The sequence below is a fragment of the Labeo rohita genome, chromosome 4 (genome assembly GCF_022985175.1).
Source record: "Labeo rohita strain BAU-BD-2019 chromosome 4, IGBB_LRoh.1.0, whole genome shotgun sequence".
Classification (NCBI taxonomy): Eukaryota; Metazoa; Chordata; class Actinopteri; order Cypriniformes; family Cyprinidae; genus Labeo; species Labeo rohita.
Genome location: NC_066872.1, coordinates 12601331 through 12628495, shown reverse-complemented (window position 1 = coordinate 12628495; position 27165 = coordinate 12601331). Strand labels below are relative to the sequence as shown.

Genomic DNA, 27165 nt, shown 5'->3' with positions numbered 1-27165 from the left:
CTGCACTCACATCCACATACACTCCTATTCTACTGCTGATGGGCTTTACAGAGAGATCCTTCCATATGTTATTGTGTATGAATGAATAACAGTAGGATGAGCAGAACAAACTCCAGGACTGATCATTACGTCCAAACAAACACTCATTACCTCTTCCCTTCCTGCTGATGCTCTTATATGACACTGATATATACACACCAGCACTCCCAATCCACTCCAGCTCCCAGTAACAGTGTCCCCACACACTCTCTCTACACAACACCTGACACACATCATCAAATCTGTCTGGATGATCAGGATACTGCTGCTCTGAGTCAGTACCAGTAATCTCTCTGTTCCTCTCAGACAGACGAAGGCATTTATTCACTGTGTTCGGATCCAGAGTGAGCTGATGGGAATCTGAAAGAGATAAAACACATCAGAATCAGGAATTATGAATAGGGTTGATGGACACTACTGTTCTTCCCTTCCACCCAATGCCAATATGACATTTCCTGAACAATATCGCACCATGTTGGTTCATCTAGGCAAAAGGAGAACTGAGCCAACTGAGCACGGTTTTTGTCACTGATGGAGTTTGGGTTCCTTGCAACTGTTTTCTCTCTAATATTCAGCAATATTATTGATTTGACTGCGCTAACACTATTGGATGAGAACAAAACTTGAAACTGAATTGAATTACATAATGACACCATTATGTTCTTTACTGATGAATCAAATGTGTTTATAGCTGACAAATTTCGCAACATTGAATGTTATTGACATCCCAGGCTCAATGGAACTGCATGTTTGAGGTGACATTTCTGCAACACTGATATCATGTTATAGAAGAACAATGGGGGCAAAACAAGACAAAACAGGTCCATGATCCTGACACAAACGTTCTGAAAAAAAATTAAGATTTGCTTTTTGCCATATTGCCCAGCCCTAATTTGTACGAATTGGTAAACTTTTTGAGCTTTGCAGAAATGTGCCGTGGATAGAGCCATGTATTTCCAATAAGCTTATGTAATTGAAATGAACTGAATCAACACTGTACTGCACTGAGATGAATAATGACAATATTGTCTTTTTAGAGCTGCTTTAGAGCAGAATTTTTTATTTTAAGTTTAACATAATTCTGTAACTTCCATGTTTAATTCTGTAAAGCTGATTTGAAACAGTCTGTATTGTATAAAGTGGTACAAAAAAGGTAACTTGACCTTAATGTATCATCAGTGTCTCAGTACAGCTTACAAGCTATCCTGTGAAAATCATCAGTTGCACGATCAATGATCAATTATGTTTTCTTTTACCTACTACAGGAAAAACATGAACACACTCAGAGTTTTTCTCCTTGTCTTTTCTGATTAGTGACTTACATCGTAGGAAGTCGTTCCTGGTCCTGGGAACAATGTTGGTGAATGTGCCTGCGAAAATCAACAGACATGAACAGTGTGATTATCATGTCAAAAGAAAATGATCCCACATCCATTCCTAACGAATTTCTAATATGTTATAAGTGATTGGCGAGGACCACGAACAGTCCCAGGTGTGGCCCTCAAGCGATTTCTCCCCCCTGCTACAGCAGGAGGAGGTGGTATTCTGGGCAAAGGAGGGGATCCACAGATGGGGCTAAAAGATGACCAGTTGTTCTGTTCCATAACTCCTGATGATTGCCGCAGACCCATAGCGGAATTGATCAACTATGTCCTTGCTCTCTGTAATTCCAATTTGTATGTCGATGAGGAAGATTCTAATCTTCCCCCCATCTGCAAACACGTGGCTGCTTCAGCTCACCACCAGCCAGCGTCCTCCACCTGCTGCTTCAACGAGCTCACTCCCTCCGGTCCTCCCTCGCTCACCCCAATTCTCCAGACTCCGGCCGCGGTCAGCTCACAAACTCCTGCCACAGCTCCGTGCTCGAGTAAGCCTGCAGCCGCCCCGCGCTCTGGATTGACGGCTGTTAATATGGCAAGCCACATGTGCCATAAGGACACTATGGACCAATTTGGATTAGTCTCTACTTCGTCTCTGCTGGTCCCATCCAGCCCTTCCAAGTCTCTGCTGGTCCCGTCCAGTCCTCCAGAGTGGCCTCCAGAGTCGGTACCTCCAGAGCGCCCTCCTCAGCCTGCGCCTCCAGAGCGCCCTCCTGTGCCGGCGCCTCCTAAGCCCGCCATGGCTCCCCAAGCTCCCTGACCCGCCATGGCCGTCTGGACTGTGTACTCGGCCATGGCATCCCGAGCTCCCTGATCCGCCATGGCCGCATGGACTGTATGTCCCACCGTGGATCCCTGAGCTCCCTGACCCGCCATGGCATCCAGGACTGTATGCTCCGCCCTGGCTCCCCCGAGTTCCGTGACCTGCCATGGTATCCCGGACTGTATGCTCCGCCATGGCTCCCTGAGCTCCCTGATCCGCCCTGGAGGCGTACCTCCTCTCTCCCTGTGTCTGCCCTGCACAAGCCTCCAGGGCGCCCACCTCCCCTCCCCGGTGTATTTGCTACGGCGTGACTCGCGCCTTATGGGGGGGGGTAATGTCACACCCCTGTGGACTGTTTCTTTGTTTTTTTTCCTGTGTATGCCCTTATTTGGTCTTTCCTGTTCCGTTTCTAATTATGATGTCATTGTTTAATCATTCACACCTGTCTCCCTCTGATTAGCCTGTTTATTTAAGTTTGGTTCTGTTCCCCATTTGTTTGTCGGGTCTTAACATCCTTTTAGTGTTGTTGCGTGTGGATTCCCTGCGGTTATGCTTTTATGCACAGGATAATTTGACTAATTAATACAACACAGGTAAAACAGATGGAACTAATTAGATGGGGAAAACTGGGTATTTGATATCATATTTGATATGGGTTCTTTATTCAGTTATTTAGTTATTGCGAGTACACAATAACTTAAGATTTGGTCTATTCATCTTACAAAGTAATTACATAACTTCAGAAGGCTTGAATTAAACCAATGGATTTATATGGATTGCTTTTATGTGTAAGAAGCAGTCGTGTTGCATGTCATTTTAATTTTTACGTTTTTTAACCACTTTTTATAATGTCAAAATTATATCCTAATAAATATCCTTGTAACATATAATTAACAAGACAGAGGTGAAAGGAGGTTAACTAATGATGACTAGATGAGGACAGGAACGACCAAATATGGGCACATAACAAACACAACAAAAACAGGTTCATGAGGTGTGACAGTTCGCCCCCTCCCGTCGGTGGAGCCATGGTAGAGGAAGGGCTGACGGTTCCTCCTTCACCCATTTGTTTAAGTTTGTCAAGTCCACACAATATAGTTTTTTTTTTATTTAGTTTGAGGACAACCATCATCCCAGCATATCTTTCTGTGGGACTGGTCACCTTTGAAATGACTCCCATTGACTTCCAGTTCCTCCTTCACTTTTGTTCTGAGAGACATCAGGGACCTATGCATATATCATGTCATGTCTTTATTTCTATTTTGTATAGATTTATTTGAATAAACTACTACTGGATTAATTCAGCTCGCTGTCAGCGGATAACTCATTACATCCTAATGACTAAAGCAGGGGTGGTGAACATCAATCCTGGAGAGTCACAGTCCTGATCTTCCTGAGTCAAGGCAAATCACAGCTGCTCTTCATGAGTCAAGTCAAAGCTGATCATCCAGAGTCCTGTCACTTTCTGTCTGTTACACAAAGATATTCAAGGACAGTTCTTCAGTATCTCAGACTGGCATCCAACATGGAGGATCCACCGCTGGTGTCAGCAGGTACAGCTGGTATCCCCAAACCAGCACTCTCAAACCCTTCTGTCCCTGAAGTGATCCCCATGTCTGCAGCACTTCCTATATGGGGGACTGCTTTATGGTGTGTTTAGGATGAATACCCAAACACTACCGCCGAAACTCCAGAGCCTGCAACGCCCACGGAAGGATCTCCAGAGGTGGTGGCTGAGGCTGCAGAACTTCCAGAGATGGCGGTGCCCACTCCAGATCCTACAGGGGTGGCAGCATATGCTGCAGAACTTCCTGACGTGGCTTCTTTCACTTTAGCTCTGGTCACGGTAGTGTCGCCCACTAATTAATTCACGTCTTGTCCTGACCCGGCCACAGAGGCCGTCTGCCTGGTGGTCCTGTCATGGCTAAGAAAGCCGTTTGTGTACTCTTGCTTTTTCCAAAACCCATCATGGAGGCCAATTATGAGCTATTGTCCTGTCCTGACCCAGCCAAGGAGGCTGTCTATGAACTCTCAGCCGTTTCTGTCACAATCAAGGACGCTGTCTGTAAGCTTCCTAACTGTTCTGTTGTGGCTATTTTTCCTGAGTCTGGTTTAGTCCTGTTCTTTGCCTGTTACCCAAGTCTTACATACTACCCTGTTTATCTTGTCTTGGCTTTCTGCTGCCTGCCCTGGAATTATCGCCTGTCTGTTGGATTACCCGTTTGCCTCATCCTTTGTTCACCATCGACTGACCCAAGCCTGCTTACCGGATTAATCTTTTGTCTTACTTGTGCCATATCTATTTGCTGGTGCCGGACCCTGCCTGTGTTTTGACTATGTTTTCAATAAAGCTATGCATTTGGATCTGTAAACTTCACGCCTCAGTCACTCCATAACACCTGTAGAGTTTTGCTTCAACCCTAATCAAACACACTTGAACAAGCTTATCAAGGCATGAAGGGAAGCTTCAGGCAGGTGAGTTTTTTTTTGTGTTTTTGTTTTTTTTTTTTTCTGTGCAGACAGTAATAATCATTATTTACCCCTGATCAGGTTTGAACTGGCTCCAACAAGCGCAGGATCCTCAATACTGCTCTTAGCTTGAGCTGTGTGACAGAGAAAGAGATCAGGGTTCATATTAATCAAGCATCAAAGAATTACTCTCAAGAACACTGCTAAGAATTAACTTAAGTGTACAAAAAATTGTTGGCTCAAAGTTGCACTTAAAAGTTAGTCATCAAGCATCTCAGTCATAATTTAAGCGAAGTGTAGGACTAAATCTTAAGTGTCAGTCTTAGAAATGATTCACAACGCTTTGCTGTGCCACAAACAGATTTTTGGATGACGAAATACACATGGACCAATCACTGAATAGATTTCCTTATTTAAGAATATTCTCAGATAAATTAGGTAAATAAGGGGTAAGAGGTTTATTCATCAAAAAGTGCAGACAGCTTCACTGATTATAACGGGAGTGTTTTTTAAAGAGCATAATACTCACACAAGACTGAAGTCGGTTATGATGTTCTTTGGTTATGTAAATATCCTTTGCTCATTTTGAACAACTGAGTAAATTTAACTGTTTGATTGAGTAACCATTTAATCGAACATTTCAAAAACATTCCTCCTCTCTGATAACTTGCTTTTAAACTTAAGTTTGAAAGTAGGAGTAAATTTCGTGAATTCTCAGCACTTACGACTAAAATGGCACTTTGAGAAGCTTGATAAATACGGGCCCAGAATGAAAATACAGTGACATAAAACCACACAAATACATCAGCAAAACAAAAAGAAAAGTTTAGGCTAAAAGCTAATAGTTATTCTGTAAACCACCACACTGTAAACACTGGCTCTGTGAAAAAAAAATTCAATTATAGAAAATATTAGTATCTTTATATTTCAAATATATTATGAAAATGTTTTATATTTTATACATTTAAGTATTCTTTAGTTTCACTGTATATATTCTTTTTGGTAACACTTTATAATAGGCATACAGTAATAAAGTATTTAAATCATTTGCAAACTATCTGCATTGTTAATAAATTAATAAAATTGTTTTAATTAATTAAAATGAACCATTTACAGTTAAGAAGATAACAAAGCCTACAAGACGTATCTAATTTATCACATGTGACCATGGACCACAAAACCAGTCATAAGGGTCAATTTTTTTTCGAAATTGAGATTTATATATCATCTGAAAGCTGAATAAATAAGCTTTCCATCAATTTATGGTTTGTTATGACATGATAATATTTGGCAGAGACATAACTATTTGAAAATCTGGAATCTGAGGGTGCAAAAAAATTTAAATATTGAGAAAATCACCTTTAAAGTTGTCCAAATGAAGTTCTTAGCAATGTATATAACTAATCAAAAATTAAGTTTTGATATATTTACAGTAGGAAATGTACTGTAAATGTAAATGTATCTTCATGGAACATGATGTTTACTTAATTTCCTGTAAATGTAAATGTATCTTCATGGAACATGATGTTTACTTAATTTCCTAATGATTTTTGGCATAAAATAAAAATCAATAATTTTGACCCATACAATGAATTTTTGGCTATAGCTCAAAATATACCCCAGCGACTTAAGACTTAAGGTTTTGTGGTCCAGGGTCACATATGAGCTAATTAAACAATAATTTGTTAATTACAGGGATGAACGAATGAAGAACTCACTATTTGTGTATAGCCTATTAATATATAAACAATGTACAGACTACAATTTTATTTTAAACTTTAAACTTACCTCGCTTTTGTTTCTTCTCTAACTCTTCAGCCACATGGTTGTGGTTCATCTTCCTCAGGATGCCCACTGTGATCGTTACAGCTTTTTCTTCTCCAAAACGCTTCTTCATCAGATCCACTGTGTCAGGAGCGTCTGCCTTCTCCAGAGCAGCAGCTGAAAAGCCTTTGTGATTCTTTAAGTGCCATTTAAACCTCTTCAGTTCATCTGTGACTAGATCATCCAGAGCGGCCAGAAGATGCTCTGAAACAGACGCCATCACCCTTCACCCATTCACTCCTGCAGGACAAGCAGAAAAAGAGCATCTGTAGATACAGAACGTCATCTAAATTGTGTTAAAAGGTTATAATTACACTGATAAGACTGAAAACTATTGTGATACACAAGTTCTTAATATTGTTAGATACTGAAGGTCTAGAATCAATGGAAAAAATTAATCTAGTTAGACATACCGTGAAAACTGAGGACTGAAGGATTCTTGTATCACTTTTGTACTGGCATCTCAAAAAAAATCTGAAACTTCTCTCTGGGCAAACAGGTGAAACCAGTTTTTCTTAAGACATGAAAGAAGCCCTGGAATGGAAACCATCAACTAATCTGTTCGTCCTGTGAACATTCAGTGTTTTTTGGTTAACAACTCCAAGAAAGGACATTTTTCGTGACCACAGAAAATAACTTTCTTACAGTATTAATGCATTAGAGCAGGCAGGTGCTTTAAGCAGAAATGTACTTTTGTGCCCCCTCCCCCAAATATTAAGGAAGTAAAAAAAACAATAATAAAAAGCACCTACTTGTCACGGTGTGCATGGCTGAAGGGAAGCACACAGCACAGGAATAGTCCAAAAACAGTGTTTTCATATAATCCACAATGTAGACACGAGAAATCCAGGAGCAAGGGGTAGCACCACACACTGAAATAACAAATAGCAGACAAAGTAACAGGGGAGAACACAGGACTATAAATACTAGCAAAGTAATCAGGGAGAAACAGAAAAAGGTGTAGAGCTAATTCATAATTGACAAATGAGAAAAGGAACAGAACCAAATAAGGGCAAACAGGAACTAAACCAAAACAAAACATGCATGTGACACTACTTTAGGGGTCAAAATAGAACTTTAATAAAATATAAAAGTAAATAAATAAAATGTAATTAAATTGTATTATTTACAAATTACAATTGTAGCTCTACAGCAAAAAAAAACAAACAAAAAAACTAAAATTACACTTAGAAAAAAAAAACATTTTAAAAGAATAAATGTTATCAAAATAAACAATAATGAACTGAATCAAAATCAACACTGAGAACTGTCATCTGCTGAAGCATTTCAAAATGAACAAAGGCACACTTCTGTTTAGGGCTTTACAGAGTACCTTTGCATCCACAAATCCAGACCGTCTTATTTCAAGAGAGAATGTTTTGCACTCTCAATGAGTTGAACAGCAACATCCACTTGTATTGAACTAGACTGAAGCATCTTGTTCACCTGATTAATATTTGTTAAGATGTCAACAGTGCATACAACAGTGCATATCAGAAACCTAAATGAAGCCACTTCTTCTGCCAGGGCTTGACCTCTACTTTGGTAACTGGATCATTCACAGTTTTGCAGCCTTGCCTCAGTGACAGCATTTCTCATATCCTTCACTCTGTGTCTGACAGCTGTAATGCTTTGCAGTCTGCTTTCCCATCTTACATCACTCCAAGACTTCAATGTGAGATGGACATGCTTCAACAAGATGTTCCATTGTTGTGTAGCTCCTGAACAGAATGTGAAGAGTTTCTGCACATAACCAAAGTAGCCAACAGCATCCTTAGCATCTGCTATCACAAGATTCATTGAATGTGTTCCACAAGGTACAAAAAAAGCTCTTGTGGGTTGCTTTAGCAGGCTCACCTGCACTCCTTGACTTTTACCGTTAATATTAGCACGATTATTGCAGGCCTATCCTCTGCAATTTTCAAAAGGAATCTGAAACTCCTGAAGCTTGTCCAGTATCACATTTTACAGATTTAACCCCTTAACTGTCACTCCCATTTTTGAACACAGATATAAAAACGCACTATTCAGACTTACATTTTTATAATTCATGAATGAAAACAATTTGTAATATGATTTTGATGTACATTTTCCTTGGTAATGCAATGTCTGATTTTAAAATGCCTTTCAAAGGATGAATTTTGAGATTTTAAGTTTTGAACTGATTTGTCATTTTTTATGACTTCTAAAGTGTGAAAGGGAAAAAGGAAATGAAGAAAGTCTTTTGTGACAAAGGTCAGAACTCATGTTATGATGTAGATTTTTGAAGTTGCACTCTTGACATATATTAATCTATTACCTTTCCTACATAATTAGTAACACAAAAAACACAAAAAAAAATCTATTTAGGAGTCTTAGATCTTTCCAGCGATGTATAGTTTGTCATGATCAGATTAGGATTTATTTGTAATATGATAAAGTAAACTGGTTTTGAAGACCTCCATATATCCTAGAAAGTATTCTTTAACATCTGGCTTTGGCTCCAAGGCCACAGTCCGCAATATAACTAACATTTGTTCTTTATGACTTGTATCTGGGGTGCAGTCAAGAATAATGGAATAGCATTTTGCCTGATGAATATTGGACACAATGGTCTTCAGTATTTTGTCACTTATGAGCAGTATCAGCTCATTTTGGATTTGCTGTCCAAGGTAATGTGAGTGAATGCTTTTGTCCTTGACACTCGACAGATGATTTTCCATCACAGGATCAAACAGTGCAAGAAGCTCGAATTCCTTGAGAAAGTTGCCATTTTTTGTTTTGTAGAGACACTCTGAAGAGCCCCTAAAGCAAGAATTTGGGATGCCAAAGATATTGTGATGCTGGTAAATCATGTGAGGACATCTAGCCACCTTTTCCTCTCTGCCTCCAAGAGAGTTCATTCTTGATGCTCTATTGCCTTCTTGTTCTTTAGACGCATCTCAAGTTTCCTCCATTTCAACATGTATTGTGTGTGGTCTAAGCTACTGTTGTGACTCCTCAGACTCTTGCTGAGGTTGGACCAGTCACCAAAACCCTCACTTGACAAGTATGTATCTTTGGTACTAAAGAGTTTACAAGCAAAACAAAACCGTTCGTTCCATATGTGAGTATGCAATAGCATTGCAAACTGTCAAAACCTCGTGCACCTTTGAATTTGGGGAAAGACAAATCAGATTCTACTTTAACTGGTCCTCTCTGTACAATTTCAAGATGATCCGAATCTGTTAGACAAGATGGCCAGAAAGAAGGATCATCTGGAAGAGCACTCGGAGGGGACACTACATCAGTTTCTACTTCTTTATTGAGTGATGGTCTCTCTATGTTCATAGAACTTCTGCCAGATTGTAGATTGATAGTTGTGGCCACTGCATCTGTACCTACAGAGCTGGTTGATGGACTTGCTTCAGTGCTGCATCCTGCATCAGTGGCTGTGTAAATGTTTGGTCAATATTGAACAAGAATGTTATTGTCACCGGAGCGGTCTCTGTGGCTCCCTCTAACTGCCGTCAGCGGGAACCCTCACCGGAGTTCTAACCCACTACATTTCCCACAATGCCGTACCTGGGGTCCCTCACTTCCGGTTCCGGGTCTCTCTGAAGCGCTTCCCTTCTGTCGGCCATTTTAGGCCGCCGGTCTCAGGCGCTCACTGCGAAGTTTAGTTAGTTCGACTATCATCCTGAGCGTTTTCATTTCTAGTGTTTTCCCTGTTGCCGATTGGACTGTTTATATCGTGTTTTGATTCTTTCCTGCCTGCCCCGACCCACCTGGTGGACTATCGATTACTCTCTCTGGATTATCCCCGTTGTACTGTTTGCTGGTGATTAACTCTGCCTGTTTCACTCCGAGTTTGTAATAAAGATGTCGCACATGGATCCCACGCCTCCCGATCAGTCACTGACCACACCACAGAAAACTTTGTCGCCATTGGATCCAGCGACCGCCCAGGCGGCACCATCGGCAAGTCCCGCGACGGTTCATCAAATTACCACTGAGCTGTCAGCACAGGCCTTAACCCTGATGGCTCACCAGCACCAATTGGATCGTCTCACCGATCTAACGGGACAACTTGTTCAAGCACTGCAGGGCCTCCAACTAACGCCTCCCTCCTCACCACCACCGGCGTTTGCCGCTAGTCCGCGTTTGGCGTTTCCCGAAAAATTCGACGGATCACCCGCCAGATGCAAGGGATTTCTGTTGCAGTGCTCACTGTTTGTCAGCCAGCAGCCGCATTTATACCCAACGGACGAAGCAAAGATCGCTTTCGTGTGCTCACTGCTTTCTGGGCGAGCGTTGGATTGGGCCACCACGGCCTGGCAGCTGGACCAGCCAACCTTCCCTTCGTTTCAGGCCTTCTTGCAATGCTTCAAGGAAGTATTTCAACCAAGCTCAGAGAACGGAGAGGCGGGAGAACAGATCATGGCGCTGAAGCAAGGCCGAAGGACCGCGGCGGACTATGCGCTAACTTTCCGCACCCTCGCGGCCCAGAGCGGGTGGAATGACGGCCCCCTCACGAGCCGCGGTGAGTACTGACGAACCTCCATTAAGTCGTTGTGGGATACCGGCTGTACTGGGCTTTAGGGAGGTCACTATTAACACCACCGCTCTCATTGACTCTGGAGCTGCTGGAAATTTCATTGATGCCACATTTGTAGCCGCTAATCATGTACCTGTCTTCTCTTGCTCCCCACATGTGACCGTGGCAGCCCTCGACGGACGACCACTAGGCTCTGGCAAGATTCAACATATCACCACCGATCTCACCCTCCGCATTGCTCCTCATCACCATGAAACCATCCGTCTCTTCGTCGTATCATCACCCCATTCACCCATCATCCTAGGATACCCCTGGCTAAACCTACACGGACCCACCATAGCCTGGAACGATCGGATAATCACCCGCTGGTCACCCTCCTGTCAGAATCTTTGCATTCGACCTGGGCTTACGTCTCAACCATCACCCAGCCCTCAAACCGCGACTAGCTCCATACCTGCTGAGTACCAAGACCTGCTCGAAGCCTTCAGCCGGCAAGGGGCCACCCAATTACCACCTCACCGCCCAGGTGACTGCACCATCGACCTTATACCTGGGGCAGCTCCCCCCAGGGGACGCACCTTCCCACTGTCAGAGGCGGAATCCACGGCCATGAACACGTACATTCAAGAAGAACTGGCTAAGGGTTTCATCAGGCCTTCCACCTCCCCAGCATCCGCGGCCTTTTTCTTTGTCAAGAAGAAGGACGGAGGTCTCCGACCATGCATCGATTACCGTGCCCTCAATGATCTCACCATCAAGTACCGCTACCCCCTTCCGCTTGTCCCTTCAGCCTTGGAGCAGTTACGTTCCGCCAAGATTTTCACTAAACTGGACTTGAGGTCTGCCTACAATCTCATCAGGATCCGCTCTGGGGACGAGTGGAAGACCGCCTTCTCCATGACCAGTGGGCACTACGAGTACCTGGTCATGCCCTTCGGTCTGGCAAACAGTCCATCATACTTCCAAGCTTTCGTGAATGAGGTCTTCCGTGATATGCTAAACAGATGGGTAATTGTTTACATCGATGATATCCTCATCTACTCTAACTCCTACTCGGAACACGTCACCCACGTCCGGGCCACACTACAACGCCTCATCTCTCACCAGCTTTACGCAAAAGAGGAGAAATGTGAGTTCCACCTAGACAAGATCTCCTTCCTTGGCTATATCATCAGCCCCGAGGGGGTTGCTATGGACGAACGCAAGGTCAACTCAGTCCTGAACTGGCCACGTCCTACCACTTTCAAGGAGCTCCAAAGGTTCCTCGGCTTCTTGAACTTCTACCGACGTTTTATCCGAAACTTCAGCTCCGTGGCAGCACCGCTCACCACAATGGTCAAGAAGGTAGCGTCACGCCTCACCTGGCCCCAATCGGCTATCCAGGCCTTTGACGAGCTTCGTCGTCGCTTCACCACCGCACCCATTCTCCACCATCCCAACCCCGACAGACCTTTCGTTGTCGAGGTGGACGCTTCCAGCACCGGAGTCGGGGAGGTGCTTTCGCAACGCCAGGGTGAACCCAGCCAAGATGTTTCCATGCGCGTTTTATTCGCATAAGTTGAGCCCTGCAGAGAGGAACTATGACGTGGGCAATCGAGAATTGCTAGCAATCAAGTTAGCCCTGGAGGAGTGGCGACACTGGCTTGAGGGTGCCAAACACCCCTTCACCGTCCTCACCGACCATAAAAACCTTGAGTATCTCCACTCGGCCAAACTCCTAAATCACCGACAGGCGCGCTGGGCGCTGTTCTTCTCGAGGTTCGACTTCTCCGTCACCTATCGACCTGGCTCCCAGAACACCAAAGCCGATGCGCTCTCTCGCCTCCACGAACCCGACCTTCCAATCGGCAACCCCGAACCCATGTTACCTCCCTCCATGATAATTGCACCTGTAACTTGGGATATCATGACAGAGATCTCGGAGGCCCAGGTTCAAGACCCCATCCCCGCTGAATGTCCACCCAACCTGGTCTATGTCCCGCTCGCTCTCCGACCACGAGTGCTGGCCAAAGTACATAACACCCCTAGCTCAGGCCACCCCGGAATAGAGGCTACTTTGCAGCTGTTGGGCAATCGGTTTTGGTGGCCAGGTCAACGCGCCGACACCATCCAGTTTGTCAGTAGGTGCACCGTATGCAACATGTCTAAGGTACCTCACTGCCTACCAGCCGGCCTGCTCCAGCCCTTGCCTGTGCCACAACGCCCATGGTCCCATATAGCCATCGACTTCGTCACGGACCTGCCTCCCTCCAATGGCTATACCACCATCCTGTTCATCATAGGCCGCTTCTCAAAGGCCTGCCTCTTCATTCCCCCTAGCCAAACTCCCCACGGCCATGGAAACCGCGGAATTATTATGCAACTGGGTATTCAGACTCTACGGCCTCCCAGAAGACATCGTATCCGACCGCGGTCCCCAATTCTCCTCACGCCTCTGGTCCAGCTTCTTCAGCCTCCTCGGAGTTAATGTGAGTCTGACCTCGGGATACCACCCCCCCAGGCCAATGGACAAGTAGAGAGATTGAACCAGGAGTTGACCCGCTTCCTCCGCACTTACTGTCACAACCAACAGGACACCTAGAGTCGATACCTCTTCTGGGCAGAATACGCCCAGAACTCCTTGCGCAAGCCCTCCACTCAGCTCACCTCCTTTCAGTGCATCCTAGGCTTCCAGCCACCTCTGTTTCCCTGGTCCGGCGAACTCTCGAATCTACCCGCGGTGAACTCCTGGTTCCAACAGAGTGAGGAGACATGGAACCAAGCGCACATTCACCTCCAGAGCGCTATACGTCGCACCAGAGTTCAGGCCGATCGTAGACGTCGCCCTAACCCCCCTTATGAGCCCGGACAATGGGTGTGGCTCTCCACCCGGGACCTGCGTCTTCGTCTACCATGCAGAAAATTAAGCCCCAGGTACGTGGGCCCTTTCCAGATCATAAGACAAATCACACCTGTTTCTTTCAGATTAAGATTACCTTCTGAATATCGTATCTCACCCACCTTCCATGTCTCTCTGTTAAAGCCCGCTGACAGTCCGGAAGGAGCGGAGATCCTAGACGAGGCCGCCTCACAGGGACCTCCCCCCCAACATCATCGACGGCGAGGAGGTCTATCTGGTCAAGGCCATCTTGGATTCCCGGCGCCGGAGTGGTCACCTCCAGTATCTGGTCGATTGGGAGGGGTTCGGCCCAGAAGAAAGATCCTGGGTTCCTGCCACAGACATTCTCGACCCCTGCCTCGCCGCCGACTTCCACGCATCGCACCCGGATCGACCAGCCCCCCGTGGAAGAGGTAGACCCCGGCACTGGCCACCTCCTCGCGCCAGGAGTCGCTCGCGGGGGCGGGGGGGGGGGCTCTGTCACCGGAGCGGTCTCTGTGGCTCCCTCTAACCGCCGTCAGCGGGAACCCTCACCGGAGTTCTAACCCACTACATTTCCCACAATGCCGTACCTGGGGTCCCTCACTTCCGGTTCCGGGTCTCTCTGAAGCGCTTCCCTTCTGTCGGCCATTTTAGGCCGCCGGTCTCAGGCGCTCACTGCGAAGTTTAGTTAGTTCGACTATCATCCTGAGCGTTTTCATTTGTAGTGTTTTCCCTGTTTATATCGTGTTTTGATTCTTTCCTGCCTGCCCCGACCCACCTGCCTGGACTATCGATTACTCTCTCCGGATTATCCCCGTTGTACTGTTTGCTGGTGATTAACTCTGCCTGTTTCACTCCGAGTTTGTAATAAAAATGTCGCAAATGGATCCCACGCCTCCCGATCAGTCACTGACCGCACCACAGTTATCATCTTGTAAGTGTAACAACAGCAATTACCAGGCCAATCATTATTGGCTCATTGTTTTATTATAATGCATTTTAAAGACTGTTGTTTGCTTGGGTCTTTTTTTATTACCACAAAAAATATTATTTGAACACTTCTTTGTAAATTATAATTTTAAGTAATAAAACCATGGATAATTTGTGGTTACCAAGAACCATGATTTTTTTTTTATTTTATTCGTAGTAAAACCATGGTTAATTTTCGTACGGGAACATGGAATTTCAAAGAGAATATTAAGGCAGATGCATTGGTGGAGAAATTATTACCAACATTAAAACATGTTATTAACATCAACAGGCAAAAAAAGTTTCACAGGATTATGAACATACCTGAAAGTGAGACACGACCATCATCTTGGGCTCTCTTTCTTTTTTCATCATCATTATCATCATTTGCCGTCAAAATCAGTCAGCTGTAAACATGAAGTGAGGGCGCAAGCGCAGGTGAATGCGGGAATGGCGCGTCATGTGTGCTTATCCTATTCTGTGGATTTCAAGGGTTTCAAAGGGTACAACTTCCGGCCCCCCATGATCCTTTGCACTGATTCTTTCCATGATGACAACGCTTCTGTGTGGTCACAGGATGATGACACGGAAGGGCAGAGTATGAAGGCTTTACATACTCTGATTAATATAACAAGCATGCAATGCATGTTATGAAGAGGTTGTATACATCAAGCGATGGTGGACTAAACAAAGGTTATTTTGATACCAGACATGGTACCAATTGGATTACATTATATAATTCTATAATAAGTCATGCTTGAAATAGTGTTCAATACAACAATACAAAAGACTATATACAAAACAGTAATGATACACATAATGTTCTGGGCATGTGCATGATCATTCATAGAAGTTTGTCTATGAATAAAAGTAAGGAGTCTTTTCCTATAGACAGTATGTGTCTATTTCAGAAGCAGGCTCTTAGTAGGGGAGGTCTCTGGGGGTGTGAGGCATACACCCCCCAGCATCCGCCCCGTAACCAGGCTCTGACCATTTTTCATGGCACTCACTTCGGGGCGGAGGGCGCTGGCCATGGGCTTTGGCCTGGGGGGGTCCAGACTTTAAGACCATGGGCTTAAAGTCTGTCTGTAGTTTCGTTTGCACCCCTTTATAAGTTGTATTCAGTTCAGTGTTTGTTGTCGGACCTTGTTGTAAGTTTGGTGTGTGTCGTCCTGCTGTTCTTGTTTACCCTGGTTTTTGGATTATATTAAAGACTGTTTAATATATTTTGTCTTCATTTGTCTCTATCTGACACAACCGTGACAGAAGGTCAGACCGAACAATAATTAGACACAAGATTTCCCCGTGTTTTATTTTCGTTTTCACAATTTTTTCTTTTCCCATTTACCATATGAACATCGCCTCAACGTTGTTCCAAGGAGGGGTAACACCATTCTGGGAGGAATTACGATCTTCATCTTCCAGAATGGCAGGGACCTGGAGGACTACGTGGAGGAGTTTGTTAACACCTGCCCCCGTGCCAGCTGCAATGACGTCTGCCTAATGGAGGAATTTAGGTGTGGTCTGGACGATAACCTTATCTTCGTCATGCCCCATGAATATCCATGCTGGACTCTACAAAGTCACATAAACTTTGCATTGTGGAAGAGCGGGTCGACTTTCACGTTGGACGAAGCAGAGGAGGACAGCAATCTCGTTCAACCACACCTCGCAGACGTCTCGCAACAAGACCCAGAGCCCAGCCCACCACGACCCAGAGCCCAGCCCACTACCACCCCGACTCGCGGAGCCTGAGCCCGAGCCCACCGTGGACGGAGAGCCCGAGCCGAGAGCGACAGAGCCATCACCACTAGGAGTGACAGCACTAGAGTATGCTACGGAGCCGGAGCCTATCAAGTCCGACCAGGTGCGAGAGCCGGCCACAATGCCCGCGACGGGGGATGTTCCAGTGGAGTGTGAGGGTGCTGACGTCCACTGCACCGCTGAGGGTGAGAGTTGTCTGGAACTGGGACTTTTAGAAATTGAACTGGACTTAACCAATGTCACTGAGGATATACATGTGAAATTTCCTGCCTGCTCTGAACAATATACGGGCCTGGATTTCCCACCCACCCTCCCGCAGGACCAATAGTTTTTGAAAGGAATTCTGCTAATTGTATATGCAGACCTGGCGGCCTATACACAGTAGCTAAAATAGTAGAGATAGTAGAGATTTCTTTTGCAGTATGTTTGCAGAAGAATTTCAAATGAATTAAACCTGTATCCTGTTTTCTGAGTAACACTGATAGTATCACTATATATTGTTGCAACACCACCGCCACGACCACAGGGCTCATGTTTATAATAGTAGTTTGGTGGAGTAGACCCATTTAGACTAATATAATCATTAGGTTTTAGCCAGGTTTCGGTTAAGCAGAGTACATTAAAACTGTTATCTGTGTTCATTTCATTCACAATAACTGCTTTGGGTGCAAGTGATCTAATGTTTAGGAGCCCAAGCTTTAATTGTATGTTGCTTTTTTCTGGTTTAATTACGATCAGATTTTTTTAGATCCTGAATTAAATTTATGTTTTGACCTCACTATTCGAGGAACAGACACAGTCTTTATAGATTGGACAGTGCAAGTACTATCATTTAAGCATTCAGAACAAAAGCCATCGTAGCAATCATTTGAGAATGTACTTACTGGAGATGTTGTCCGACAGCAGTTCCGCTCCAACTCTGCTGGGGTGCAGGCCATCAGCATGGAAAAGCCTAGGACGTTCCCAGAAAAGATTCCAATTATTAAAAAGAGCAGTTTCTGTTCGTTACACCATGACTATAACCATTCATTTAGAGCAAGAAGTCTACTGAACCTTTCGTGCCCACGTCGATACGTGGGAAGCGGTCCTGACACGATGATCCTTGTCGCGGGCGACGTGCTGCGAACCGTCTCGATCAGGCTGCTGAAGTCCCTCTTCAGAACCTCCGTCTGCCGCAGCTTGATGTCGTTCACCCCCGCGTGCAGGATGATCGAGCCGACGCTCTCGCCGCCTTTCAGGATTGCGGGTATCTGTGCAGAAACATCGAGAACGTGAGCACCAGAAAAACAGTGAGTGTGCACTTTACCTTTAGCTAAGGTAGCACGGAAGTACCGGACAATGGAGTCTCTGACGATCACAGCGCTGCATTCTGTCTCGCGGAGGGGAGCGAAGCGGTTCCGGGTGAAGATCTCGAAGACCGGAGGCGGCGGAGGGGGCCAGGTCCTCGGCCGGGGCCTGGCTCGCGTCTTCCGCTGCTGCTGCACCCAGGGTCCGTGGTGTCCTGGCGCCGGAGTGAAGCACACCTGGGAAGATCGCATCCAGGGTGCACGGGACCTGTGCAGAGGAGCGCACGGAGTAGAGGTGGTCAGAGTGTTAGTATCACGCTGTATACTTACCCGGGAGGATTGCAGAGCGTCTCTCCGCTCTCAGCTCTGTCTGCCTCTCCAACAGCTCCTGAATCTGCTTCTCCACACCCTCCAGCTCGAGCTGTACCGAGTGTCCTCACCTGCACTCAAAGGTGGACACAAATTGACCATTAAAGCAAGTAACAGTGAGTAAACAAGAGTAATGTCTGCAAATAGCGTGTAAACAATGCAAGCAAGATTAGCAGCAACCACACTGGTGCTGCTAACGGGCTATAAAGCTAGCGGACTCTGGAAATCAAAACAAAACTAGTGATAAGGCTAGTGATAACAGGGCAATCTGGTTGTTTTAGTTGTAAAATACAACAGGGGGTATATTCACACGTTATAAGAAGCAAAAGGGATGGTGTATAAATTTGATTTTAGATTGAAAAACAGACAACAAGAACTTAACTTGACGGAGCTCAAACTCTAAGCATGCAACAGCAACAAACGGGAAGTCTGAGTCCTGAGGACTTGAAGGAAGATTTAATTGACTGGGAAATGGATCTTGAGGCTGACTTGCTCCCTCTCCTCTCTCATTCGTCCCCGCTGGTCCTGTCCAGCCCTCCTTCATCTTCTGTGTCTCCACTGGTCCTGTCCAGCTCCCCATTGCCTGCACCTTCACTAACCCACTCCTCCTGAATAACAAACCACCCGCCCAATCCTGCCTCCTCCACCGCTTTCATCTGGCAATCCCTCTGCTCGCCCCCCAGCCCACCATACGGTGTAAGCTCCATGGGTCTGCCATCCTCCATTGTCACCGTGGCTGGAGAATCCCTCACCTCCACCTCTAGCCTCCGAAGCCTGGACTCCACCTTAGCCCGTAGACCCTGCGGCTCCTAGCTCCCTCACCTCCACCGTCACCTGTCGATCCACCAGCTCCATCGGGCGTCGACCCGCCATCGCCTTAGGACTCAGCTCCTCCAGCTTCACCTTCCACCAAATGAATTTAACATGTTCATGTACACACTTTTTGGAGATTTTTGTAACATTTAATTTAAAATGTAATCATAGCCACTAAACATAAATTGTATTACTTAATCACTGATTTTATTTGCACAGTCTTGTGCATTCAGCCAATATGGCTATATCAAAAATAATGATTAAAAAATTTCACATTTGATGGCAAATAAATCTGGAAGCCCAGAAATGTACCTGATGAAAGCTATAACTAAAGCTGTAACAAATGTGCTTGAATAAACCTCATTAGCATTCACATTTGAGCTTCCATGTACCATGTTTAATGTAAGATAAGAGTAAAAAAGTTTTTTTATTCAGAAATGTAATCAAGTAAAAGTACAAGTAGTCACTATAATTGTATTTGAATAAAGTACAAATCTCCTCAAACACAACTTAAGTAAAGGAATCAAGTAAAAACATAGCTGGCTACACGGGCCAAGTCTGTTTTAAGGGCTCCATGACTTCAGAAAGTAAATAAAAATACTTTGGTTTTTAAAGTTTTTAATTGTTTTATAGTTCTTTATTTTCTATAGCTTTTATAAAGTATAGTTTATTATTCCATCTGTCCTAAGATTACTAATAAAATGGTTTAGAAATTAGTAAAATGCTGACCAAAATAAAATTTTGAACACACTCATAATAATAATAATAAAGCAATTTGAACATTACACCACATGGGATTCAAACACACAACTTTTCAAGTCAAGTGTTTGTTGGTTATCACCATACACCACTGAGAAAATGTGTTCATCGAGCTGCTGAATTTCAGTGATTCAAGTGAGAATGAATTCAAAATGAACAAGTTCAGTAAGAATGAATACAGTAAACCAAAAAATAAATTCTTATTTCTAATTCAAAGAAAAGTAAGAATGATTAGTACATCACCTACCCACATATTTAAGTAATCAAAATCCACCACACCGAAATCGAACATCGTGTTGTGCCACTGGAAAGATGGGGTTCCTACTGCTGCTGAAGTTCAGAAGTTCAACTGAGAATAAATTCAAATTAATAATTTGTACATAAATACACTGCTAGCTTCATTTAAAGGAGAACTCCACTTCCATAACAACAATTTACAAATAATTTACTCATCACTCATTTACTCATTACTAATTTGTCATCCACAATGTTTATGTCTTTCTTTCTTCAGTCGTAAAGAAATTATGGTTTTTGAGGAAAACATTTCAGCATTTTTCTCCATATAATGGACTGATATGGTGCCCCGAGTTTGAACTTCCAAAATGTAGTTTAAATGCAGCTTCAAATGATCACAAATGTGGTTGTAAACGATTCCAGCCAAGGAAGAAGGGTCATATCTAGCGTAACGATCGGTTATTTTAATAAAAAAATACAATTTAAATACTTTTTAATCTCAAATGCTCGTCTTGTCTTTCTCTCCCTGAACTCTGTGTATTCTGACTCAAGACAGTTAGTGTATGTTGAAAAACTCCAATCGTATTTTCTCCCTCAACTTCAAAAATCTTTTAAAAATCATCCTACATCACTGCAGAAGAACAGACACAGTGTTTACAAAGAAGATCAAACACCCTTAACAAAAAAGGTAAAACAGCGATATAGGATGATTTTGAAGTTGAGGAAGAACATGAGATGGGAGTTTTTCCACATACACTAACTGTCATGAACCGGAACAAAACAGAGTTCAGGCAGAGTAAGACGAGCGTTTGGCATTAAAAAGTATATAAATTGTATTACTTTTATTAAAATAGCCGATCATTTTGCTAGATAAGACCCTTCTTCCTTGGCTGGATAATTTCTTTATGACTGAAGAAAGAAAGACATGAACATCGTGGATGACAAGGGGGTGAGTACATTATTTGTAAATTGTTGTTCTGGATCTTTAATATGTTCAGATGAGATCATACTAGGAAAGGGACAGTGCCTAAAACAGAAGCAACTTCTGCGTCATTTCTCGTCACAGTAGCTCTTGCGGTCTGGACACGTGTCATTGAGTTTCGAACTCACAATATGGAGCATGCGGGATCCGTGATGTAACACATTTTTTGGACAATTTGTACAAGTTTTCATTTACTTCAATATGGCCAACAGGCAAATTAATAAAAAATGACAAATGAGACATCATCAGAATCAGCATAAACCAGGGAATGAAAAGATATAAAAATAACATCATTTGGACAATGCTTTCAAAATTCTCTGGAACGTTAGTTGGCGCTGTGTTCATTCTTCTCAGGTATCTCCAGGACATGCTGTCGATGATCCATACTGATTTTTGTGCAAATATGTCAATGTCACGATGGCGTTGTGTGCGGGGAATGATCAAGATGAGCGAGGAGATCACTTTATTAAATAATCCAAAATGTAAACAGGAACGGACAGGAAACAGCAGGGAACCAAAATGCAAACACAACGTAAACTGACGAATATGACAATACAAGAACCAGACGTGGAACACAACCAAACTTAAATACACGGACTAATCAGGGGGAGACAGGTGTAGATGATTAGACAGTGACGTAATGAATTAGAAACGGAACAGGAAGACCAAATAAGGGCATACACGGGGGGAAAAAACACACAAAACAGTCCAAAGGGTGTGACAGTCAAAAAGATATGTTGAAAAATGTTTAAAATATATTGCATTTCATGACAAATGTCACAGTGGTGGACACGTGGTTCATAATAAATGGATATCCACAGATGCAGCATGACCCAAGGAATCCACAGACATTCACAGATCATGATTCTCTAACTGTTCAGAGGTTATTGGTAAAAACAGCACTTTTTTTGTACATCATGATCCAAAGGTGGCGCTGTTGCCAAATTTGACATTGACCCACAGACCATAGCTGTGATGAAGCATACCAAGTTTTGTTTTGATTGATCAAAATTCGGCTGAGATACAGCCTTTGAAGTGTGTGAAGTCCTTTCATCAAAGTTGTGCTAAAACCAAAATACTGGTTCTGGTACTGTTCTTGGGACAACTTTGATGAACTTTTTTGATCCACTTCAAACTACTGTATTTGATCATTAAAATGACACCAAATTCAGGTCTATGTCACCTCTGTCAGATGAATATTTTGATCATATTTGATTATGATGTTTTATATTTGTAGAGGAATTGTTGGTCACATGTGGAAGTGTTTAAAAGTTAAAGAGAAAAGTTGATACAAAAACATAGTTTCATTTTTCTGAGTACAAGGTTTTATTTTTTCAATATTTCACCCTGTTTTTTCCCACTTTTCAAGAATCAGTTAACATTGACTCATCAACATTCACTTAACATTGTTTCAATGGTTACTTGCTATCTGGGTCTATAACATCTCACCGTTACTGATTCATCATCAGCTCAGAGCATTATGGGTAGAATCTCTCATCAGTCTAATCTGATTCATCAACACAGTTTTACTGATGATCTAATAAAATTAGACCCAAACCCAGGATAGAGCGTCTGAGTAAATGTGGTCTGGACTGTGTGGATGAGACTCATTGTGTCACTGTAGATGATGTAGAAGGACAGAGTTCCTGCACTGTGATCCACAAACACTCCTATTCTCCTACAGCTGGACTCTAGAGGGAGAACAGTCCGTATCTTATTGTGCCAGAATACATAACTGTTGGGACAGCAGACCAAACTCCAGGACTGATCATTATGTCCAAACCAACACTCATTACCCTGTCCCTTCCTGCTGATGCTCTTATATGACACTGATATTAACACACAATGTCCACTCCACTCAATCTCCCAGTAACAGCGTCCACACACACTCTCTCTACACAACACCTGATACACAGATCAAATCTGTCTGGATGATCAGGATACGACTGCAGTGTGTCAGGGACAGTAAATCCTCTGTTCCCATCAGACAGATGGAGACCTTTATGTGCCGTGTTCGGATCCAGAGTGAGCTGATGGGAATCTGGTGGAAACAAAACGCATCAGAATCAGGAATTATGAATCTGTTTGACATCGCTGAACCCTTTACTGTCTCTGTTCAATGGATCGGCAGTGTGTCAGTACAGACCCATATGGAAATATATATATTAATTATATAGCGTATATATTATATACATTATCTTCTTTACATATATGAAATGTATTGTCATATAAGTGTTAACATACAAGGCCAAAATACCCCCCTAAAAATATCACTACAAGTGACTCCCTGTATTCTGAATAATATAATGTACATATACTTAAAAGAACTGTGTAATTAGTAAAACGGTGTGGTGTTTTAAGTTCGGAAACGTTTTGAGTCCCCCCTCCCTTGCCTCACAGTGGTTCAGTCCACTGCCTGCTTTCCCCCTTCACTGACACACACAGGATCTGGTGGGAGACAGCAAAGCTCTTCAGTAGTTATGTGTCAGTAACTCAGGCAGCGACTTTCACTTTCACTTTAAACATGGGGTGAAGTGATTCTTTCTCTTTAATACAGATGATGCTGGGTCATTAATAAATTAGTCATGACAAAAAATGATGACATCCGATGTATTTTTCTTTGAGTGAATATAAAGTTACCAAGCTTAGCTTCTTTTATACTGTAGCTCATCACCCCACTGACACGGCGATAAGCCTGTGTGTGAACTGACACCCTCTTTGTTAGATAACATTTATGCCCTTGACTGTATCCCTTAACAGTATATGAAAGCTACAAGAAATTGGAACAAGTTTATAATTTGACATATACTGCCCTTATAATTATGTAAGATTCAAGCATTCAACAGCCTGTAGAGCAACACTGTGTTATAAACTTACATCTGCATATATCAAGAGATGAATGTATGTGCTAATAATATATTGCCTTATTGGGAAATATCTCTCTTGCTATAGATCAGTTTGTCATATTGCATATGGGGTTTACTAACTATCCTGAACAAATCATCATTTACATCATCAATTATAAAACTCTTCTTTCACCTTCTACAGGAAGAACATGAACACACTCAGTGAGTTTTTCTGCTTGTTTTCTTACTGACTTACATTGTAGGAAGTCGTTCCTGGTCCTGGGAACAATGTTGGTGAATGTGACTGTGGAAATCAACAGACATGAACAGTGTGATTCTCATGATCCTGCATCCATTCCTAACACATTTCTAATATGATGTTCTCCATGATATGAGATGATGATGGACTCGTTTCTGAGAGCAGATCAATCTCCAGGACTTTACCTCTGTCTGAGATCTTTGCAGAAAAGCATATATTTAGAAAAATGTCTGCTGTATACAGACCCAAAACATCATAACACAATAACCATGAGATTTAATGTTACTAGTGTGTCACCTTCCTACAATCTGGGTTGTGTGTACATGAGCTGATCAAAGATCTGAATTGATCTGAGAGTGAATAATCACTTATTTGCTCTCTTCATCATACAAAATGATTCTAACACTAAATTGTACCATTAAATGTATTTCTGCAAACAATTGTATTATATGGCATATTAATTATGTTTTTTAAACTTGTTATGTCATATATAATATCCTATATCAGTGTTTTGTTCTGCAATTGCTGCTTGCTTTTATATTTCCACAGTCCATAAGATTAAAATAAGAATAAACCCAAATTTGTGGTTTCTCGGTACAGACAGTAATCAATATTTACCCCCAGTTGATTTTAATTCAGCTCCAGCAAGTGCAGGATCCTCAATACTGCCCTCAACCTGATCTGTGTGAGAGAAACTGATCAGAATGAAAATACAGAGACATTAAACCACACAAACACATCAGCAAAACAAAGAGGAATCAGCTCTAAGACAACAGTACATTTATTCTGGAAACATTCACTCTGTCAAACACCAATTACAGAAAAATATCATATCTGATATATGATTTTTATAAATATATACATTTATTTTTAAGGCACAGTTAATAATTTAATTTTCATTTTAACCTGTTACCTTGCTTGTGTTTGTTCTCCAACTCTTCAGCCAGATGGTTGTGGTTCATCTTCCTCAGGATGTCCACCGTGATCTTCACAGCTTCTTCTGGTCCGAAACGCTTCATCATCAGATCCACTGTGTCAGGAGCGTCTGCCTTCTCCAGATCAGCAGCTGAAAAGCCTTTATGATTCTTTAAGTGCCATTTAAATCTCTTCAGTTTTTCTGTGTCTAGATCATCCAGAGCATCCAAAATCTGCTCTGAAACAGACGCCATCACCCTTCACCCATTCACTCCTGCAGGACAAGCAGAAAAAGTCATCAGTTTTATTTCAAACAGTTAAAATTACTTTGAAACAAAGAAATTACTGCATTTTAGTTTTATTTAAAAACAATTGTAATACACAATGTCTCAATATTGACTGATCCTGAAGGGCCAGAATCCATGTAAACGTCAGATCAAGACTGGTTTTATGAAGCAATATTTACTTAGCATAAAATATAGGATTTTTGTCGGATGTTAGGATGTTTTTAAACTAAGAACATCCTGGCTAAACCAAAACAATACGGAAAAACTCATTAAGCTCTTGTTGTTAACTAGCTACATTTACATTTTTGTTTTGTTTTGTTTTTGATAGTCCTCACACATTCAGCGATAGCAGCAATAACTCCAGTAACTCCAAAACGACTAGTCAAAAATGTTCAAAATACTGCAAAGCCACTAATATTCCACAAGCTTCATTTTCATAATGAGCACTGGTCTGTAAAAGCGGCGCAATGTTTAAGCTGAGCGGGGTTTTGCATTTCCGTGATCACTTCAACAACAAATCAAACATCTGCACGCGTTTAAAACCGTGTCACATTAAACTCGTCATGTGCGCTTTTCTGAGCGGACACACACACACACACACACACACACACACACACCAGCACTAACCTCGGCTGCGTCCAGTTTTTTTATGCCCGTCCCAGAGACCGATATAAAGTTGGTTCGATGTTTGACATTGGATGTTAGACAGATATTCCGCTGCGAAAAACTTCAATACATTCTTAGTGAATGAGTACAATTGCATACAAAATGTCTCATCTGAAAAGTATTAGAATGTAGAACTGAACACACATCACAGTTTATTTGTTTTAATCCTCATCGATATGTTGCAACGCATAAATGCTTTAGCAGCGGTGAGCTCGCGTTTAGGTCAGATAGGGACCGTCTACAAAGTACATGTGAAAGACTAAAACGATTAATGTTTCCCATCGGAATGTTTTTAAAAAAATTTTTTACTTAACAAAACAAGAGCAATTTGTGCACCAATGTGATAAAGATATAAAGACAAACGCTTATAACACTCACTTGCATTTAAATAAGAGACACCAAAAAGTTGTTATTGAAATAAACCAATAAATAAATTCATTTAAAATAAACACACTTCTGTATCACCTTCATGGTGTGTGTCTTTTTTCTGTTTTTATAAGAACATTTTTATATTTGTTTTAGTCACAGAACTATAACACAACACATGCCGTAGAAATTCAACAATTTAGTCAAAGCTGGCAAAAGTGTTGTTTTGCCGTTGCATTGACTTGAATTTGAAAATCAATCTTAATATATATATATATATATATATATATATATATATATATATATATATATACAGGGGTTGGACAGTGAAACTGAAACACCTGGGTTTAGACCACAATTAGTATGCCGTTTGGCCTCCTTTTGCAGCCAATACAGCATTATTTCATCTTGGGAATGACAAATACAAGTCCTGCACAGTAGCCAGAAGGATTTTGAGCCATTCCTTTTGCAGAACAGTGGCCAGGTCACTATGTGATGTTGGTGTATGAAAACATTTCCTGACTCGCTCCTCCAAAACACCCCAAAGTGGCTCAATAATATTCAGATCTGGTGACTGTGCAGGCCATGGGAGATGTTTAACTTTACTTTCATGTTCATCAAATCACTCTTGTCACCAGTCTTGCTGTGTGTATTGGTGCATTATCATCCTAATACACGGCACCACCTTCAGGGTACAATGTTTGAGCTATTGGGTGCACATAGTCAACCTTCACACTCTGCTCTTATTGGTGGAATGTGCGATCAGTAAAGACTGGCCACCAGGCTGCAGAAATATAGCC

General features: G+C 42.6%; 1 protein-coding gene across 5 annotated transcripts in view; it reads right to left on the bottom strand.

Moving 5' to 3' along the window:
* LOC127164314 (tripartite motif-containing protein 16-like protein) overlaps positions 1-26233 on the bottom strand; it is a 26375-nt gene extending 142 nt beyond the window's left edge. Inside the window, exons 1-5 of one of the 5 annotated variants that reach the window (XM_051108178.1) lie at positions 25961-26233; positions 25045-25320; positions 24750-24812; positions 1362-1409; positions 1-399 (exon numbers count right to left, since the gene is read on the bottom strand). The exon at positions 1-399 is cut by the window's left edge and continues 142 nt beyond it. In XM_051108178.1, coding sequence (XP_050964135.1) covers positions 1-399; positions 1362-1409; positions 24750-24812; positions 25045-25300 — 766 coding nt within the window. In that variant the 5' untranslated portion in view covers positions 25301-25320; positions 25961-26233. The other 4 variants (XM_051108175.1, XM_051108177.1, XM_051108176.1 and 1 more) reach the window with 4 other exon arrangements.
* Between the last annotated feature and the right edge of the window lie 932 nt (positions 26234-27165).